Source organism: Typopeltis vanoorti, chromosome 5 (genome assembly GCF_054136105.1).
Source record: "Typopeltis vanoorti isolate ZY-2024b chromosome 5, IOZ_Tvanoo_1.0, whole genome shotgun sequence".
Lineage (NCBI taxonomy): Eukaryota > Metazoa > Arthropoda > Arachnida > Uropygi > Thelyphonidae > Typopeltis > Typopeltis vanoorti.
The window spans coordinates 115,278,855-115,300,461 of record NC_143553.1 but is presented as its reverse complement, the minus strand read 5'-3'; the positions used below and the strand labels follow the sequence as shown (position 1 = coordinate 115,300,461).

The window sequence follows — 21,607 nt, the reverse complement described above, 5'->3', positions numbered from 1 at the left end:
TAGAGCTAGGTTTTTTACTTGGAGAGTGGTGAATGAGTGGAATAAGCTGCCAGAGTCTGTTGTGGGTGCTATGACTGTGAATGAGTTCAAGGTGAGGTATGATAAATACTGTATGAATGTCGAATAGTTGTTCTTGACATGATATTAGGGCCTCCCTTGATGAGTCTGTCGACTTCTCGGAGTTGCCCGAAATAATAATAACACCACCACAACTTATGCGGCAGAGGGTGATAAAATCAAAGGCACTTCTCCAGTGGTATATGAACAACAAACACAGAGATATTCTCTTGACAGGTGAGAAGATTTTCACTATTGAAGAGTTGTTCAACCACCAAAATGATAGTGTATATGCTCAGGATGTGCTGTAGCACCCAGACTGCAGAGAGGGCATCACTCCACATCAGTGATAGTTTGGAGGGAACAACATATGGGGGGGGGCATCGAAGTTGTATTTCTGCAAGAAAGGGGTCAAAATTCTGCCATGGTATGGCCCTTAACAAAAACTTGTTTCGCAGTAAGCAGTGGACCTTCCAACAGGACTCAGCCCATGCACACAACGTGAGGACCACACAACAGTGGTTGTTGGCAAACGTGCCCAACCTGAATCCATCATACTCAAACTGTTGTCAAAACTTGAGAGACAGTAGCCAGCAAGAAATGACACCTCAGCATTGCCAGCCTGAAGGTGGGTTTGGAGTACTGCCATCCATATGTGGTTTTACAGACTTCGGACATGCATGAAGGCCAAAGGGGGACATTTCAAACATTGGGTGCTGCTATATGCATGTTATATATGTGGTTTGTATGTGCTGTTTAAGTTGTGTAACAGCATTTATGACTAGACTAGGTAGATTATTTTATTATTATTATTATTATGTAAGCACAAGAAAACTTTCACATATGTCCAATTGCTTGTAGGAAGCAGTTTCACTTATCCATGACTAAGAAAATCAGAACTTGAAAATAAACATACATAACTAGTAAAACATGATCAGAAGGTGAGGGGGGGGGGGGTGATTATTGTTACTTAAATTAATGCAGTAAATACAAAAAGTTTTTTTTTTTTTTTATTTTTTATTTCTGGCATACCCTTGGGGGTATACAGTAGAAAATGAAAACCACAACAATTAATTTCTCAATAGAATGAATTAGTAATGAAACAGATTCAAGAAGTCGAAAAATACCTACAATTGCAACCCTATTTGCTTTGTCTACAATGCTGCAAGGGGAAACTATTATAGTAACACATCATTTTCCACGCCATAACATGTCAAGTTCCTTCCTAAATATCTTCATTTTTAATGATTCTACCGTTGTGCCATCTGTTCAGGCCCTACTTTTTCTCAAACTCTCATATCTTTGTTCTCTCTAATCTTTGATCAAGGCATTTTTATTGCTAACCCAATTTTCAGAACCATAACTTAAAACTAGTTTCAAGACCGTCTTGTATACAATTAATTTAGTGTTTTGGCAACTTTCATTATTCCATATAAATTTATTCAACTGGCTCTCCACCATACCAGCTTTACTTATTCTATTATCTATTTCGAAATTTAAATTGCAATATTCACTTGAAACTAAATAGCTGAAATATTTTATTGTTCTATAGGTTCTCCACTGAAAATACAGTTGAAGTTTTCTATGTTCCTGCCTATTTTCATAGCTCTTATCTTTTCATTGTTGATTTTCATGTCAGAATTATTACACTTGTAATTCAATTCAGTTAGAGAATCCTGGAGAGGTGCACAAAATGTGTTTAGGAGTACAATAATCATCCACATAAGGCAAAGAGCTAAGTTTGATATCTCCAATTATAATATGAAGTTTTTCATGCAACTTTCTTTCATAATGCAATCCATGTAGATGACAGATAAGAGTAGAGATAATAGGTACTCTTGCTTTAAATCAAACCATTTTCTTGTATTTTATTCAATTTAAACCTGTCTTACAAATCAAATACAGACCATACACTGTGTAGTATAATGTTCAATTTATTCCATATAATTGTAGGATTTGAAAATCCTTTTTCTGGGCACCTGGTCATATGCCTTCTCCAGATCTACAATAACTAATTACAGATCCTTGTTGTATTGCCATGATTTCTCAACTATTTGTCATAAAATGAAAATTTGATCTTAACTCTATTTCGCATGAATCAAGCATGTTCTTCTCCAAGATGTTTGTCTTCCATAATTTTTCTCAGTCTCTTCTCAAGTAGGCTTGCATAAATCATACCTGAAACATGTAATAGAGAAATTCTTCTGTTGTTTTCACATTCAGCTTTATTTTCTTTTTATAGATGGGAACTATGATAGCTTTACTCCAATCATCTGGCATTCAACCTTCTAACCAGACCATCGAAATTATATAGTACACCCACTGTAAAATTTTTATGCCTGAATATCTGAGCATTTCTGGTAAAATATCATCTACTCTTGCTATCTTTCCACATTTCAGGCTTTTGATAGCTTTTCCCATTTCAAATTTGATATGTGCTCCTATTTGCATTCCTCTTGAAAAATTTTCTACTACTGTTCTGTTACTGCTTGTTTCATTTAACAGTGTTTCAAAGTACTTAATCCAAACAACTAGGATATCCTTATCTTCAATTTTCATGTCATATTTATCAACTTTGATTCCTTTTACAGCACACTTTTTTCCATTTCTTAGCTTTTTCAATAGCCTCCAAAACATTTTAGCACTTTCCTGATATTTATCTTCATTATTCTTACAGAAGTCTTCCTATGAATTTTGTTTAGCTACCTCGACACACAGCTTAGTGAACCTGTACATATCTTTATATTGGAATATGGTATTAGTAATGACTACTGCATATCCTGAGAAGAAATCCAGCAGGTGTGTACCATTATTATTAACCTTGTTCTTTTCTCAAAATTTTACCAAAACACTTATACACACTTGGTATGTGGGATGAGAGACACAAATAAGTTTCACTATCCACTTCCTCATTTTGAATTTGCCAAGAGAACTCTCCTTGAAATTGCCTTTCAATAAAATAGATCATCTTCATGTTTAGTGTTGAATGCTAGCACTAATCCTTCTTTTCCTTGATCCTCATTGCCTGAATAAAGCAAAGAAGGCTAAAATAGATAATACTAAACTAAACTTATTGTTTAGTAGAATCTCCCCTATTTTAGTCTTCTTTGTTTCAGTAATGTCAACTATGTCCATGTGATACTTTTCCAGTTCTTTTGCAAGTTGAATTTCCTTTCCATTGATAATTCTTATTTGATAGTTCCTATCTCCAATTCTTCTGATATTGCATTGAAATGAAGATAAGTATCAAGTACCTAGATAAGTACCATGTCAAAATAATGGGTGTTACTGAAACAAAGGTAAAAACAGGTGAGATTCTTCTACAAGATGTTATATTCAAGCAATAATAATCACAGAAAAGAAAAAATAGCTATGGTATTCAACATTAAATACAAAGATAATATCAAAATGGGGAATTAGATGATGAGAATTATTTTTGCCTATGGTCCTACACAAGATTTTACTACAGAAAAAGCAGTGGAACTTTTTTGATGCATTACAGAAAGCAATTGAAACAATGAAAAAAAGAAAAGTAGATTCTTGTTGGAGATCTAAATAGCAGACTATGAAATGATTATCAGACAAACAGAAAAGGCAAAGCTAATAACAATAGCAAGTAGTTAATGGACATGGACTACTAGTCATTACTGACACCATGTTCCAACATAGATGTGGACAAATTCACATGCAAAGAAGTCCCTATAAATAAGAAAAGTCACATTAACTTTGTTATTGTTTACAGTGATATCCTTAGACAAGTTCAGGACAAGATTATACAAAGGATTTAAAATAAGAAGTAATCACCCTTTAGTTTTTAACAGGATAAAATTGAATATTATTTTGAAAAGAAAGATGTATAAGAAAGTTTTAAAAAGAATCAGTTTAGTACCTTTCGGAGGTTAACTTTGGGTTCATATATACAATTGTTATTTAAGAAATAATGAAAGAGTCTATAAATAAGAACCAAACCTTAGTCTTCAAGACCCTGTAGCAAACTCTGAAGAAAACATTGACTGACTCAGTCATAGAGGCAAGAGGATGTCTGCAAGGATAGAAAAATCAGAACTCCAGGGTAGACTAATGAAGTTAAAGAAGAAAGTAGAGTTCCTGAGAAGTAACTCAGCTTGTGCTCTGAGGAAATATAGAGATAAATGTAAAAAATTGAAGCATCATAAAACTAGCTAAACAAAAGTTGCTGGAAAACGTAGATAAGAAAATAGAAAATAAACATTAGGAGGGTAGCAAAATATTCTGACAGCTATTGAAAAGCTTAGAAATGCACAAAAGAGTAGTGTAAAAGGAACCACAGATGATAAAGGTGATGTGAAAACTAAACTAAAGCTACAGGTATTCTGCATGTCTGGAGTAATTACTTTGAAAGATTGCTAAATGAAAGAAGAAGTGACAGCATACTGGTAGAAAACATACAAGAGGAACACAACTAGGAATAGGTATAAATACTTGAGGTACAAAAGCCATCTCAAAAATTGAAATGTAGAAAGGCAGCTGGAAGAAAGAAAAAGAAATAAAACAAGATAATAACAAACTCACAAGAGAAATATAAAGAAATACATAAAGAGATTAAGAAAAATGCAAAAAAAGATAACAGTTTATTGAAAGCCTACTAAATGAAGGAGAAATAGTAGAAGTGATATAAAAACATTATATAATATTACTAGAACAATGACAGGTAAGGAAAGAAGAGGAGATATAATTAAAGACAAACAATAATAAAATAAACAATAATAAAAAAAAATAGAAAGACAGGTAGAATACCTATAAGAGATAATGAATAAAGAAACTCCAAAAAAGACATGCAAATACCAGAAAGAAAAGAAAAAAATATTAAAAACAGACACCAAATAAAATTAAAAAAAAATGAAATACAAAGAGTATTAAAAGGAAGTAAAAAGGGAAAAACAGCTATATAGATGGTATACAAAATGAACTATTAAAAGCAGATAGATTTAATGGAGAATATTGCTCTAAGAATTTTTTTTACCCAAATATGGATGCAGAAAGAATGATCAGATGAATGGAATATTGGGTTACTGATATATATATATATATATATATATATATATATATATATGAGTAACAAAGAGATTTAGCTGATTGCAGCAGTTGGAGAGGAATATCATTAATAAACACAACAAGCAAAATATTAGAAAGAATGAAAAAGGAAACAGACCATAAGTTCAGAGAAACAGGCAGGATTTAGAGTCAACAGGTCATGTGTAGATCAAATAGCAGCACAGAATGATAACAGAATGGTTGATAGAATGGCAGTCAAATCTTTATATCATATTATGGCATACTATGTAAAATTATTAATATAGTTAAAAATATTTATGAAAAATATAAAGCACAAATCATACAATATATAGAACTTTCAGAAAAGTTTGAAATTAAAGCAGGAGTTAGACAAGGCTGCATTTTTGCCCCAGCAATATTTCTTATTATTGTAGATAAAGTTATGAGAAATGCCATGAAAAACACCAAAGAAATACAGTGGCATTTAATAGGAAAACTACACATCACCTGGATTTTGCAGATGATTTATGTGTAGTGGCATATACACAACAGCATATGAAGGAAAAAACAATAAAACTCAATGAAGCCTTGACTGTTGGATTAAGAATAGATAAAATGAAAACAAAAATAATGAAAATAAATAAACAAAAAGAAGACATTACTGGATGGTCAAATTTTAGAAACAGTGGGGAACTTTATTTTATTTTTATATTTAATATCTGGTCCACACATGAAAGACCACAAGACCTGCAGCACACTAGTGCTGTGTGTGGGCAAGAGGAATAGAAGAAAGGAGGAGTCTGTTCACATTTTGCTTGAACAGCTGAGGGTAATCTTTGGGGAAGGCAGAGTGGGAGGAGACTGTTCCAAAGGACAGAAGTAGATGGAATAAAAAAAAAAAGGGGGGGGGGACGGTGAAGTTGGTTCAGCGAGTTTAAGATAAAATGTAAAAGAGTGTTGGTTAGAGGTGGCTCTTGTTTTAATGATTTTGGAAGAGAGTGGAGGAATAATAGTGGCCAATTCAGCAGAGCACTGTCCATGAAAGTATCTGTAGAAGAGGCACAGGATAGAAACTGAATGTCTATGAGGGGGATTGAAGTGGGTCTGTGAGAGAGGAATCATTAATTAGCCAGATTGCCCTCTTCTGGACAGAAACAAGTAATCTTAGGGAGGATTTTGGTGCTCAACCCAAATATGGGAGCAATATTCCATGGTTGGGTGGATTTAGGCTTTATATGGAGGTGGTGCTAAGTAGTGTCTAGTGCGAAAAAATAAGCCAAGTTTTTTGGTAGCTGCAGAAGCTACAGTTGAAATATAGTTGTGCCAGGAGAGATCGAAGGTGTAAGTCAGTCCAAGAAAAGAAATCTGATTGCGTTTGGATATTTCAGTATTACCGAAGGTAAGGGGGGGTAGGGATGCGGTTCTTCCTTGCGAGAGATCAGACACAACTGAGTTTTGGTGGTATTGAAGTTTACAAGGTTGTCCTTGACCCACTGGAACATAGCTAGAAGATCTGAGTTCAGGTCCGTGGTCGTGGTAGATCTTGAGGATTCTAATACTTGAGCACTACAAGGTTTGTTGAGTGAAAAGGAGGAATGGAGTGTACTATCATCGGCAAAGCTATGGATAGGATTGGAAGTCTGTGAGAGCAGGTCATTTATATACAAACGGAAGAGAGTGGATGAAAGAACAGAACCCAAGAATACTTCTGCATTGGTGGGGAAATCTGATGAGAGTAAGTAATCCACCATTACATGTAGTGAGTGACCAGTGAGAAAGTTGGTGATCCAGTTGCAAGGGAAGGAAGACCAAAGGATGCCAGTTTGGTGAGTATACCCCTGCCAATCAAATGCCTTTGAAATGTCAAGGGCAACCTAGGATCAATAATAAATAAACAGGAGAAGCAGAGGAAGATATAAAATCTAAGACATGGAGAGCATGGAAAATTTTTAATATGTTAAAGAAAATATGGAGATCAAAGGAAATAGGTTTAAAAAACAAAATTAAATTATTTAACACAAATACTAAATCAGTTCTACTCTATGCATCAGAAACATGGACCAACAAACGCAATTAGGAAAAACTGCAAAGCTTTGTAAATAAATGTTAAGAATAATTCTACAAATGGCCAGAAAAGATATCCAATAAAGAATTATGGCAAAAAAACTAAACAAAAACATGAAACATTAGAGTGGAATCTGCAAGGAAAGAGGTAGATCAAAGATGAGCTGGCAGAGAGAAGAAGAGCTCAGAAAGATTGGAAAGAACTGGACACAGATGAAAAGAGAAGCAAAAAATAGTCAGGTGAAGATCCATGGTTGAGGCCCAATGCTCTCAATAAATAAGTACTTGGGGATACAGAAGTCATCAAAAACTGAAATGTTTAAATGCAGCTGGAGTAGATGCGATAGAAAATATTCAAGAAGGATGCAATCAGTACATATCATAGCTGTATATATAACACCTATGATATGCACTGATAGGCACAAAAACTTGAAATGTGGAAAAGCAGGTGGAGTAGATTTGAACAAAAATGTTCAAATATTATTATTTGACACCTCCAAGGAGTCCAAGGACTCATCGAGGGAGGGCACCTGCTCTACAACTCTGTCTCCACCAACTGACCACAACCACACCAACGCCATTACCGCTGACCACCATGTTTTTCCACAGACATTATCACAAACATCCATGCCCACGGCAGGATTCGAACCCGCAGGCTGGAGAGCGGATACACTAATCACTCGGCCAGCTGAGGGTATAAAAGTTATATATGATATGAAGGTATAAAAGTTTTAAAGTGGTTGCAAAAGCATGATTTGGAAGGCCTGGATAGAGGGCTGAGTTCCAGGTGATGTGAGTGGAGAAATCATGGTGCCCATCTACAAAAAAAGGCAATAAAACTGAATGTGAATGTATGAATGACAGAGGAATTTCCATGTTGAGTGTTGCTGGTAAAATTTGTGCAAGCAACATGAGAAAAGAATTAACAAAAATGGTGCAAGGGAAACTTACAAAGAGCAAAGCTGGATTCAGGCCAAAAAGAGGGTGTTAGGATCAGATTTTCACTTTCAGACATTCAGTGAAGAAAAATAAGACAAATAGTTGAGATAAACAAGGATCTGTATCTAAGTTTTGTAAAAACATATGACAAGGTGCCAAGAGAAAAGGTTTTCAAAGCTCTGCAATTATATGGTGTAAATATGGTGTAACGGGTATTGAGAATAAAGGGCACAGTATTTTTAGGAAGGATGGAGAGGAGGGGGCATGATGCTAATGATATTGGATGATTTGAATCCAGTTACAGTTGAGACCTATGATTGTAGTACTACTACTAACAGTATTTCATGTAGCAGTGAGTTTGAAGCAATCTAGTGTGAGGTGGAATCTTACAAGATCAATTATATATTCGGGTGTTGTTACAGACCTGGTGGATCAGTTGCTAGTGATGAAGAAATGCATCAGCAAATAGAAAAGATGAGCACAAAAAAGAGTAATCATAATAGGAGACATTAATTATCCAAATATTGATTAGATAAGCAGTAATCTCATGAGAAGAATAGAAATTAATTTATTGAGCTAATGCAGGACAACCTCCTCAAGCAGCATGTGACAGAAGGAACTCAAGGTCAAAGAGTGTTAGATTTGATTATAGTGTCAGAGGACATTTCAGTTAAAGATGCAACTATTCTGCCTCCAGTTGGTGACAGTGATCATGTGGTATTCACTTGGGAAGTGACTAAGTTTATGAATGTTCCATACAGTAAAGGTTACAATGCTGAACTACAAAGCAAGAAATTATGACCAACTGAGGAGTATACTGAATTCAGTGAAATGGGGTCGGTTGCTGGATGAGAAGAATATCGACAGTGCAACTGAACTGGCTTTTCCTTTGACCAGCCAATAAATATGAGTCTCAGAACAGGGAAGATTCCGCAGGAATCGAAAGAATGTATGGTAATTCCATCACACAATGGTGGTGCAAAGACCAATGTAATCCAACTATAGACCAATTAGTATCTCAGGAGTGGTGGTGAAGATTTTGGAAAAATTGGTTAGGGCTCGCATTCAGAAATGGGTTGACAGTGAATCCCTACTTTGCAACAAGCAACATGGGTTTACTAAGGAAAGGTCATGCTTTAGCAACTTACTCTCATTCTATAACAATGTTACCAATGAACTAGACAAGGGGGAATGGATACACCATGATACTTTTGAATTTTACTAAGGCTTTCGACAGAACACAGAATGGTAGACTGTTGCATAATTTGGAGAATATGGGTTTGAATTATAGAATATTAGCATGGATAAGAGGATGGCTGACTGACAGATATCAAAAAGTGATATACTGGGGATGTGAGTCTGCAAGGTTTAGAGTAACAAGTGGTTTAGAGTATCACAAGGAGCATGGTCCACTGTTATTCAAGATATACATTAATGATACTAGGAAGGATTTGACAAGCGACATACAGTTATTTGCTGGTGATATGTAGTATTTGCAGAATGATTGGAATAGGGTGGAATTGTGGGGAGGAGAAAATCGATGCCAGTTCAATGTCAGAAAATGTAAAGTCATTCACTTGGCGTGATTAGATATCCAACGTCATATTATATTGGTGAGATTATGCTAGAAGAAACTGGTGAGGCTAGAGGTCTTGGAGTGTTAGTAGATAGGAAGTTGAAGTTCAGGGACCATGCAGCAAAGATTGCAAATACAACTCAAAAGATAATTGCAATGTTGAAATGAATGCTCACATATAAAGATAAAGATGTCATTTTGTCTCTTTACAAGGTCTTGATAAGACCTCACTTGGACTATTATGCACAGGAGAAAGAGGGGTAACATGAATGAGACTTACATACTTCTTAAAGGGTCATACATGATTTCAGTTGATGGAATTTTTCAATTTATGGAGGGCAGGGAAAGGACAAGAGGGCATCCTTGGAAGCCGAGAACGAATGCTACTAAGAAATGTTGAGAGCTAGATTTTTCTCATAGGGATGGTATGTGATTGGAATGGACTGCCATTGGATGTTGTCAGTGCAAGCAGTGTGAATGAATTCAAGAATAAGTATGATAGCTTTTGCATGCAGTATGTGGCCTCCCTGAATGAGTCCCTAACTCCATGGAGATCTCTTGATTATAATAATAATAAAATGTGACATTATATCGAGCAATACAGTCTATATTTGACACTTCTAAATCAGCATTTAGAATTAAAGGAGGTATAGGAAGATGGTTTGATATTAAGAGACAAGGGTATGCATGTCTTGACTGCTATTCATCTATATGAAAAGTGAAGAAAAATGGTACTGATCCTGATATCAAAATTGGAGATGTTAATCTCAGCTCTTTACTTTATGCAGATAATGCAATAATTCCAGGGATTCCATTACTAAATGGAATAACTGCTGTAACAAATCCCAAAATAGGCAGGAACAATGACACTATCAACTGCATCCAGAATGGAGAACTTGTAGAATAAGTAAAACATTTCAGCTATTTAGGCACAATTTTTAGTGAAGATGTCGAATTAAATATAGAAAGAGAAAACCCAATTAGCAAAGCTGGTATGGCAGGAAATCAACTGAATAAATGAATATGAAATAGGAGAGAAATTAGTCAAACACTAAACTAGCTATATAGAAGAATGTTCAAACCAATTTTAACTTATGGTTAGAAATAAAATACAGGTATCCCTTGCTTAACGGGATTTGATTAACATGCCATAATTAATTGCGGCAATCCTTTGATATACGCGGCAAGAGTTTTGATTAACGCCCTTTAACCCGGCGGAGCTCGCAGCTGATATGACAGATACATGCAAAATGTTAAATATTCTTACACAATTCAGTGTATAGCTTGGAGGTCATGAGTAGCTAGCTGTGCATTCATATGTTATGAGTGATATTCTGCACTGTTTTTTTACTGGCAGTTTGGTTTAACACATGTTATGTAAAGGTTTGTGATATTTGACAGTAAACTGTATCTGAGAGATACCACGACCTCTGATATCAATATAGCATGGTTTCGTTTTTTTATTTTTTTCTTTGTTCAATAATTTCTAGATTTGTAACTGAAAATAAATAAACCATCATGTATTACTGAAATAGAGAGCCAAAGGCTTATTTATCATACATGTCCTCTAGGAGATGTGCTTTACATTATGAAAAATACTAAGGAAAGTGATCTGGAGCTTACTCCACCTTTACTACGAGTTGGCCATGAGGTTGCTTATGCTTGCATCTGCTGAAATTTTAGCTTCTAGATATTCAGCACGGAACTCTCGTAGTTTCTATATTCGGCTATGAAATAATGTTGGATTCAATATCCACGTAATTTGTACCATCATGTATTATATTTGCAGTGTTTTTTCTTTATGTTTTATTGCTTGTTTGCCGAGGTCTGGAAAGTCATTTTACTTGTTATCATAGAATTTATGGCGATAAGAAAAAAACTAAAAATGTTCAAACGACTCTTGATAACTTCTTTTGATAAAAAAATTGGTAAATAATGTAGGTACAAGTATTTATTAAACATTTACTTTGCATTCATTTTTTATCTTTCCTAAAAGAGCACCATATAAAACGAATTATTAATAAAGTAATCCAGTGGTCGGTAGAAAAATATAAGACATCATTGTATGGGTAATATTTAATTCGGTTAACTTGGATTACCTCCATCTTGAATGACAATGCAACTAAGAGTGAATCATGGGAACAGTGACATGAATAGGACCTGTAAGATGGAGCAAGATCATGAAAATACGGAGGCCAATCAAGTAGGCCAAAATGGCGTATTTACCAATAAAGGGATGTCGGTGGTTTTATATAAATATATTTTATATATTATTTATCCCTCCTACCAAACGTGTAATATTAAGAAGAACGTCAAAAACGTATCCCTTTGACATTAAGCCAATATAATAATATATACTATATTATGCATACAATGAACACTGTAACTATAAAATAAACAATCTAAAAACGCACATGAGTGTCTTTTTTGCTTGTCCTATTATAATTACGTAACAGTAAAATAGAGGGAGTTGATAAAAAATCAAGAAACTCCTGAAGGGGTCGACGGTCAAAGAAGTTTGGTGACCCCTGCAGTAATCAATCATGGACGAATTGTAATTTTTACCATTGATTATTAGATTTGATTAACGCGATTTTGATATACGCAGTAACATCAAGGGATTAATTAACCGCGTTAATCGGGGGATACCTGTACTTAACCAAATACTGGAGATCACTAACATACGAGTTCTGCAAAAGGATGGGGGGGGGGGGGACAAACAAATGGCATTAATGCAGAATCATTAAAATGAAAATATTAGGAAGGGAACTGTATAATTGGGAGGAGAACTTGGCATAGCTTTTTAAGGAATATTGAGAACCACAGAGGACTTCGATCCCCATCTCCTCATGATGCATCCAGTTAGTAGGTATCTACAAGAATGCTGACTAAACCAGAATGGGCTTGCCATTTAAGATTTAGATAATCAAACTGTATTCCTTTTGGCTTAAACCAATGTAACATGATGGAATTTAATGCTGGCTAGGGTTTTTACCTCATTAAATAAGGATCCTGTTGATTTCTTCAGGGAACCAGGTGAAGAGCAAAAAAGCTGCTACTGGGACAAATCCCAACTCATTATCGGCAGAGTTCAAGAGAGGAAGTTAGTAATAATGTGACATTTTCACATAGTGCTATCATAGTATCCTGCACGCACACACACCGAGAGTACATTATCAGGAAGTTGATGATGATGAATATTAGGAAGAAACTTGACCTTGTTACCACACTTACACAGAATGAAAAAGGAAAGGTAAGCAAAACTTTTTTTTCTTGCCAAAATGGTAGGAGGAAGATCAAGATCTAGGTGGACTGATACAGTAAGAAGAGCCTTAGAAATCTTAATATAACATCTGATGATATTGGAGTCCTGACAGATAACAGATTAATTTGGAAGGAAACTGTAAATACGAAGTTAGTAATGATGTGACATTTACATCAAGTACTATCATTATATCCTCTACCCCCCCCCCATGAATTTGAAGGAATTTGAAGCTAATGGTTCCCTTAACTTAAGAGGTCCTCATAGATAGTTAATTGATTAAAATTATGAAATGATTAGAAATATTTCTAATTCAATTAACAAATCATAATAAGAGATCACCAGATGTATCCGTTGCACAACAAGTAGGAGTGTATATATAATTAGAAGTTAAAGTGCTCTACTTAAACTTATCACTAACCATTTATTACATCCTGACGTTTTTTCTCTTTTGGTTTCATCATTCTTATTACTTCCCAATCTACATTCTCCTGCCAGTTTGGAGGATCTGTTTCTGCCTCCAAGTCTGAGTCATCAAACTGATGCACTGTGGACGGGGTAATGTGAGTGGATGGAAGTCCTGCTGCAGGTGTGGAACCAGCAGGCACAGAATCTGCTGGTGTGCCTGATGGGGTCCTATGGACCATTTCTAAAGAATTACTTGGACTGTCCAAGCTCCTAGAAAAAAGGAAATTATGAATGTTACAACTGTATAACACTTCGACTAGGATTGTACTACTATATAATTCTGAAAGTTTAGTTAAAGCAATGTTAAGAAATGCAAATTTTTGATTACTTAAATTAAGGGGATATTAAATCCCACATAGTTTTAAAACCGAATAAGAAACTCAAAGATCGGAATCAGAGAGTTTCTTGCCGATTATAGTAAACTATAAAGTATCGGCGACACTGGCGTTAGCCAATGCAAGTGATCCTAGTACGTAGTACAATATCAGGCAACTCGTTGCAAAGGTGGAGGAAGAAGTTCAGATCGCTATTCTTAGGTATTTTCCATAATGTAAAAACACATTTCCTAGGAAATGTATGCTGTTATTACATTATGGAGGGAGGTCACTACCCAGACCGGTTTCAGCCTTTTTTGAGGCTTCATCAGTGAGTAGCTAGACCTAATACCAAAGTGTATAGCGAAAAGAACTTATGTACTCTGCGAACGAGTTTTCCAAACAGGTGCAACCATTAAGTTACTTAAGTATAAAGAGCTAATAAGCTTCATTTCGGCAATGAAAACATTACTTAAATTAAGGGGATATTAAATCCCACATAGTTTTAAAACCGAATAAGAAACTCAAAGATCGGAATCAGAGAGTTTCAGTTTTAAAACTAAGTGGGATTTAATATCCCCTTAATTTAAGTAATGTTTTCATTGGCGAAATGAAGCTTATTAGCTCTTTATACTTAAGTAACTTAATGGTTGCACCTGTTTGGAAAACTCGTTCTTTTCGCTACACACTTTGGTATTAGGTCTAGCTACTCACTGATGAAGCCTCAAAAAAGGCTGAAACCGTTCTGAGTAGTGACCTCCCTCCATAATGTAATAACAGCATACATTTCCTAGGAAATGTGTTTTTACATTATGGAAAATACCTAAGAATAGCGATCTGAACTTCTTCCTCCACCTTTGCAACGAGTTGCCCGATATTGTACTACGTACTAGGATCACTTGCATTGGCTAACGCTAGTGTCGCCGATGCTTTATAGTTTACTATAATCGGCAAGAAACTCTCTGATTCCGATCTTTGAGTTTCTTATTCGGTTTTAAAACTATGTGGGATTTAATATCCCCTTAATTTAAGTAATGTTTTCATTGCCGAAATGAAGCTTATTAGCTCTTTATACTTAAGCAAATTTTTGAATTTTAGTGCCAGTATTTAACCACACAGGACCACTTCATAGTAAAAAATAGTTATTCATACACCTGACTAGTTTCATAAAGTAATTGTTTCACACTGTTAGGAGTAGTGAATTAAATAAAAAAAATTAGCTAAAAAAAATAAAGAACACAATGTAATTATTTTGAAAAAAGAGAGAGACTAACAATTGAATGTGCATATATACTAGGTGAACATTTGATGATTGGTGACTTTATGTGCATCAGTGACATCCACATGCACTAGAAGATTTATGAGAGAAGTCCAGTCTTGGTGTAATGTCATACCCTGTTTCTTGTTGCTCTGTTGTGGATATAATACACTGTGAGCTTTACATTAGAAACACCCACCTAATGATGCATTGGTTCACCTCTCTGTACAATCATGGTTCGCAGATGCCTAAGAACAGATTCCACAAGGTGTAGAACATCCTCCATGCATAACTCGACCATTTCCCCAAGTCCGTCAGTTCATGCTCATTCCGTGGACATGGATCAGCAGCTTTTACACTGCGTTCTAGCATATCCCACACATGTTCAATTGAGTTACAGTCAAGGAAGTTTGGGAATCAAGACAATGTGGCGGAACTGTTGTCATATTCCTCCAAGTTGTATGAGCCCAATGACAAGGTACATTTGTCCCATTGAAAGATGGCACTGTGGTCAGGGTAGATCTCCTGCACATATGAAGATGGTCAGCCTGTAGCATTGACTATTCAGTGTTTATAAAATGATAACCAACAAACCTAGGGCATGCCAGGAAAAGGCTCCCCTGACCATAACACCACCCACCTCCACCAGCCTGCTGAATCCCAACTATGCAACCAGGGGATAGTACTTTATGCTGTTTACACCAAATGCAAACCTGGCCATCAGCATGGTGCAGTAGGAAACGGGACTCATCACTCCTGACAACTTTCTTCCATCTGTTGAGGGTCCATTGTCAATGTTCCTTGGCCCATGTGAAGTGTTGTTTGCAATGGTTTGGCCATCACCATGGATACCCTTGTTGGTCTCTAGCTGTGGAACCCCAGGCAAAGAAAGGTATGGTTGAACGTTGAAATGGGTGAACGTTGAAATGGACCGACCTGCCCCACTCGGTCCATGACCGAGCTGGTGGGTGAGCTGTGCGAGTGTTACATGTTGTTGCCGAGATAACAGACCTAATGCTCACCTCTCAGATTAATCACGTGTGACTGACCAACTTGAGCCCTTCTGCTGGATTTATGTTCATGTTAATCCAATCCTGATACACCCTTGATACAGTAGTACAGGAGCAACCAATAAGTGCAGCTGTTTCTGAAACACTGACACCTGCCCTCTGTGTCTCAACTATCTTCTCGCAGTCAAATTTCCCATATTTTCCCATTACTGGCAAACGTTTACTGATTACATATAGAGGATGGGTGTTCCCATTTATATTAGCCACACATGATGTTGATATCGCATGGTACTTCGTTATCACGCTGAATATGCAAATTGGGGAGTGGTGTCCCTAATGCAAAGCTAACTCAGTGTATTTTAGCATTTCAGATAACTCTTTAAACACTCTGGAGAAGAAACTGCAATCTATGTGGATCATTTCAGTGCATCAACTCAATATAGGCATACCCCAGCCAAATGATACATTAGGTTCCAGACCACTGTTGTATTCTGAATCACATTTTTTTTTCTTCCACTTATAGCTCCATATAACGGTTTAATAATATTTTTAAGCAGTCATATACATGCTTAAATGACATAAATGAAGCACTTATTTACATCAGCTATGTAAATAAAAATTTTATTTGCATAGCTGATGTAAATAATTTTCACCAATGAAAAATTCTCGGCTTAAAGGAGCATGCCAACCAGTTTGGTTATCAATCTACACAGTCTAAATACCAAATAACTGTAGTATTATTTGGTTGGCAATTCTATATCTTTGCTTTTAAAAACTGTAACAACAGTAGTGGGAGGTAAGTCTAGCCTGCAGCCTCTGTAAGTGTTTGATATCCCATTGTCACTAAATTTCATAATTTAAATCTTAGTATCTAATTATAACAGGTTTACATGTTTTTTCATTGGAGCAACAGCACCCTTACTTTGAATTTTTATCTGCCATTATTAGCAGCAAGCAATGATGTTGTAAACAGTTCATGAAAACTGTGCATCGGTTGATTTACAGAAAATTATCTTAAGACTACTATTTTCGTTCTGCCTAATATTTGGTAGAGCTAACCATTCCATTTGTGAAGTGTATTTGTTTGGAAGTTTTAGATGAAGGAATATGGAAGATGTTTTTATATGGATAGTTGCATTTTTTTCTGCCTCAACATTTTTAATCTTTTTAGGGCCTCCAAAACCTCTCCAATCATCACTTAAGAAACTTGGAATTTACAAGATCACCCATGCCGACAGAGAGAGATTCACATGTTAGAACATTTCAAGAATAAAAATCAGAATTGGCAGCACAATATAATCAATCAAACATGAAGTATTGTGGCAGTGCACTGAAATGATCTGCATAGATTAGTGTCTTTTCAAGAGTGTCTAAAGAGTCATGCAAAATACCAAAATATCCACAACATTGCAACGAGGTATGATATTACACAACGTCTGGACCTCTCTCATAAAACTTCTAGAGCATGTGGATGTCAATGGCATGAATAATGCTACCAACCATCATATGTTCACATAACACCTACACACATTCCATTGTTAGTCTCTCTCTCTCTCTTTTCAGATATTTACATTGTGATCTATACCAGCGTTTAGCATAATTTATTTTTTCATTTAGTTCATTACTCTTGCAGATGTAAAACAGTTATTTCACAAAACTAGTCAAGTGTCTGAATAAATATTATTTTACCATTAACTTGTCCTATGTGGTTTAAATACTGATACCACAATTTGTTAAGTCTTCATACCACAGAAGCCTTTGTAATGAAATGCAATTTTTTTACAAATTATTTCTGTTCTCATATAATATATTAAGAAAATATCTTAAAAATTATGGAAACAACTACTGTGTTAGAGTAAAACTTCAATTTAATATAAACCTGATTCTCATAAACAGGCTTATACGTTGGTTATGCATTTCTAAATCACTTAGGGAATTGAACAACGTAGATCCGAATATAAATTAAATTATACTTTAATAAATATTTCCGATTAATATAAACCCAAATAATCACTCGATGTTTCAACCTTCACATTAAGGTCATCATCTGGAATACATATACACTCGGATCTCTTTTTATGTGTATCTTTTTTATACGGTTTTGAATTATGCGGAGCATATTTCATGCAAATTGGGGGTTCGCCGTTCTACATAATAAACAGCGTGTTGCAGCACATTCTGGCATAACGTGTAAGCAGTGAGTGTCCGTAAGTTTAATTTTGCATGTAAGTGTTTGTCTTTTGATTATCGTAAATCTAAATTTTGCTAATTTATTTTAAAGATTTAATTTAGTTAGTGGAGAGAAAAAAGCACTGAAGAAAAGCAATTTCTTTGGAAATGAAAATTGCAATTTTAGATCGCTTAGCAAAAGGAGAGGGATCTATGGTGATTGGTCAACATTTTAATTTAGGCGAATCTACTATAAGAGCAATTAAAAATATTGAAATCACAATAAGAAAATCTATCATTTCTGGCACAAAACTAAGTATCAAATTTTATCATCGTACTCAAGAGAAGCTTTATTAGAAAAAACAGAACAATTGCTCATAATTTGGATTGAAGAATTAACTCAAAGAATTCCTATTGGTTATTTAATTAAACAAAAAGCTCTTCGGTTTTATAAACAGATGAAGCAATTGGAGCCATCTACTTCTGCTTCCCAGGCTGATAAAGGATTTTCGGCTAGCAAAGGATAGCTAACCGGATTTTTAAAAAGGAATGCACTTCATAACGTGAAGATACAGGCAAGGTTGCAGCAGCAGATGAAGCAGCAGCCAAAAATTTTCAAGAGAAGTTAGCCAAAATTATTTAAGATGGTGGATACTGTCCCCATCAAGTGTTTAACGCTGACGAAACAAGAATGTTTTTGAAGAAAATGCCTAGTCAAACTTGCATCGCAAAGTCTGAGAAAAATGCAAGTGAGTTTAAAGAAAGCAAAGATCGAGTAAAAGTGTTGTTATTTTGTGGTAATGCATCAGGGGATCAAATGTTGAAACCCCTCCTAGTAAATCGATCTCTAAGACCACATGCTCTAAAACAGCTGCTGGTATTTGTATGGTGGCTAATACAAAGGCCTGGGTAACAACTGCTTTATTTATTGAATGGTTCAATAATTGCTTTGTACCAGAAGTAGAAACATACATGAAGGAAAAAGCTCACGATGTTGTTGAATGTACCAAGTCAACCGCATTTAGAACATCCAAATGTGCAGATAATGTTTTTTCCACCCAATACAAGAAGCATTATTCAGCCATTAGATCAAGGCATAATTGCTATTTTTAAAAAATATTACGTTAAGCACACTTTTCAATTTATATTGGATAAACTAGAAAATGAATCATTAACAGTAACTGACTTTTGGAAAAAAATTTTCTATTTTGGACTGTTTAAATCATGTTGCATCTGCTATCGCTAAAAAGACCACAAACTTTAAATGCCTACTGGAAAGTAACTTGGCCTGGATGTGTTGCAAACAGTGCAACGATTCAAACATCTACATTATCAGCTGAAATCATTACTTTGGCACATGAAATTGGTGGAGAAGTTTTGATACATTTAGCCAGAATGACGTAGACGAATTGCTTGTGGATAATGCCTTAAGTGATGATGATATTATTGGATATCGATTAACTTTAGATATTGTCGAAGATCCAGAAAACGATAGTGAAGTGGAAGAAAAACCTGTCCCCTCACTACAAATATAATTCGAGTAGGTCTTGAACTGTGCAGTAAATTGGAAAATCATTTTCTTGTTGATGACACAAATTCTGAACGAGTCTTTAAATTCCAATGTGAGCTGAAGAACTGTATTTCTGGATATAGAGAGCTGTATAAAAAATTAGTAAAATCATCATCACAAAGTTTAATCACCAATTAGGGTTGGTGAGATGGATAAGAGGGTGGTTGAAGGAGAGATATCAAAGAGTGGTTTATTCAGGAGTGGAGTCTAAAAGACGTCTTGTGACTAGTGGAGTGCCACAGGGCTCTGTTCTTGGACCACTGCTTTTCAATTTGTTCATCAATGATATTGGAAAGGATCTGAGAGGAAGTGTTCACTTGTTTGCTGATGATGCAAAGTTGGGTAGAGCAATTGTGAGTGCACAAGATGTCAAAATTTTACAGGATGATTTGGATAGTTTGGAGGACTGGGCTAGGAAAAATGGATGTCAATTTAATGTGGCAAAGTGTAAGGTTATGCACTTTGGGGGTGAAAAGAATAGCAGCAGTATATCGCATTGGTGGAATCATACTCCAGGAGATTAATGAGGCCAGGGATTTGGGAGTGTTGGTGGATAGGGAGTTGAAGTTTAGGGGGCACATTGCAAAAGTAACTAAAACAGCTCATCAAATCACTTGGCTTCTGAAAAATACTTTAACATGCAGAGACGAACAAGTTGTTGTTCCTCTGTATCGAGCCTTGATAAGACCCCATCTGGACTTCTGTGCCCAGCTATGGGCACCAGGGTTTCTTCGTGATGGGGAGGAAGTAGAGAGGGTCCAGAGACAAGTGACCAAGATGATAGCAGGTCTGTGGAATGAACCTTATGAGAATAGGTTGAAGATTTGTGGGTTGCAGAAATTGGACGATAGGCGAAGGAGGGGTGATATGATTGAGACATTCAAATTACTGAAGGGTTTTTATAAGATTGATCCAGAAGATATTTTTGAAAATATGACTGGTGGTGGGAGGACTAGGGGCCATGCATGGAAGCTGGGCAAGAGCGTGGTTGACAAGGGTGTTAGAGCTAGTTTTTTTACTTGGAGAGTGGTAAATGAGTGGAATAAGCTTCCAGAGTCTGTTGTGGGTGCTACGACCGTGAATGAGTTCAAGGCAAGGTATGATAGATACTGTGTGAATGTTGAATAGTTGTTTTTGACATGATGTTAGGGCCTCCCTCGATGAGTCTGTCGACTCCTTGGAGTTTCCCGGAACAACAATAATAATAATAATAATAATTACATTGTTAGAAGAAAAAAATCAGCACAGAACGAGGGTGAAGCTAATTCTGTTTGTGAAGAACCATTCCCTTTACCATACAGATCTGATGGCTGACTCTTCTGGTGATGAAAGTGATTTCGCACCAGTTCGCAAACGGTGCCGAATGTTGTCTAATAGCAACGATAATTCTGATGAAAAAATGTAAAAAAAATTGTTACTTTTTAATAAAATTAAATGAATAAAGCTTTAAAACAAACTTAGGCATTCTTATTTTTCTGAATTTTTATAAACGTTTTCATGCGCTTTTAGGTTTTTTTTAATTCATTGCTTCAGTTTTATGTGGTTTTAGAAAATTATGGAGCGTATCCCCAATTTTTAAACGTAAGTGGGGTCTTTTTTGTGTGATTTTTTATATGCGATTTTCTGTGGAACATATCTACTGCATAAAAAGAGACCCGACTGTACATACAAAGAAATATGCTGCACTACAATCTACATGATATGCTAAAGTTACTGGTTAACCATTAAAACTACTGGCCTGACCTCTGGTGAAAAAAAATCCTCATTCTTGAAACAAACAGCAAATTTTGCTGATATTGCACATTACCTGGAGAAAATAAGATTTCACATTTTAGCTTCCAAATGTCTGTTTTTTTTTTCTTGCTTAAAATGCTACTTTCCACATG

At 35.6% G+C, this 21,607-nt stretch overlaps 1 protein-coding gene across 1 annotated transcript in view; it reads right to left on the bottom strand.

Annotated features, from left to right (window-relative positions):
• LOC150106740 (rho guanine nucleotide exchange factor 11-like) overlaps positions 1–21,607 on the bottom strand; it is an 837,747-nt gene that overhangs the window by 234,878 nt on the left and 581,262 nt on the right. The window contains exon 27 of the mRNA XM_090393466.1: positions 13,354–13,610. Within this exon, the coding sequence (XP_090249592.1) occupies positions 13,354–13,610 (257 nt within the window). The remainder of the gene's footprint in view (positions 1–13,353; positions 13,611–21,607) is intronic.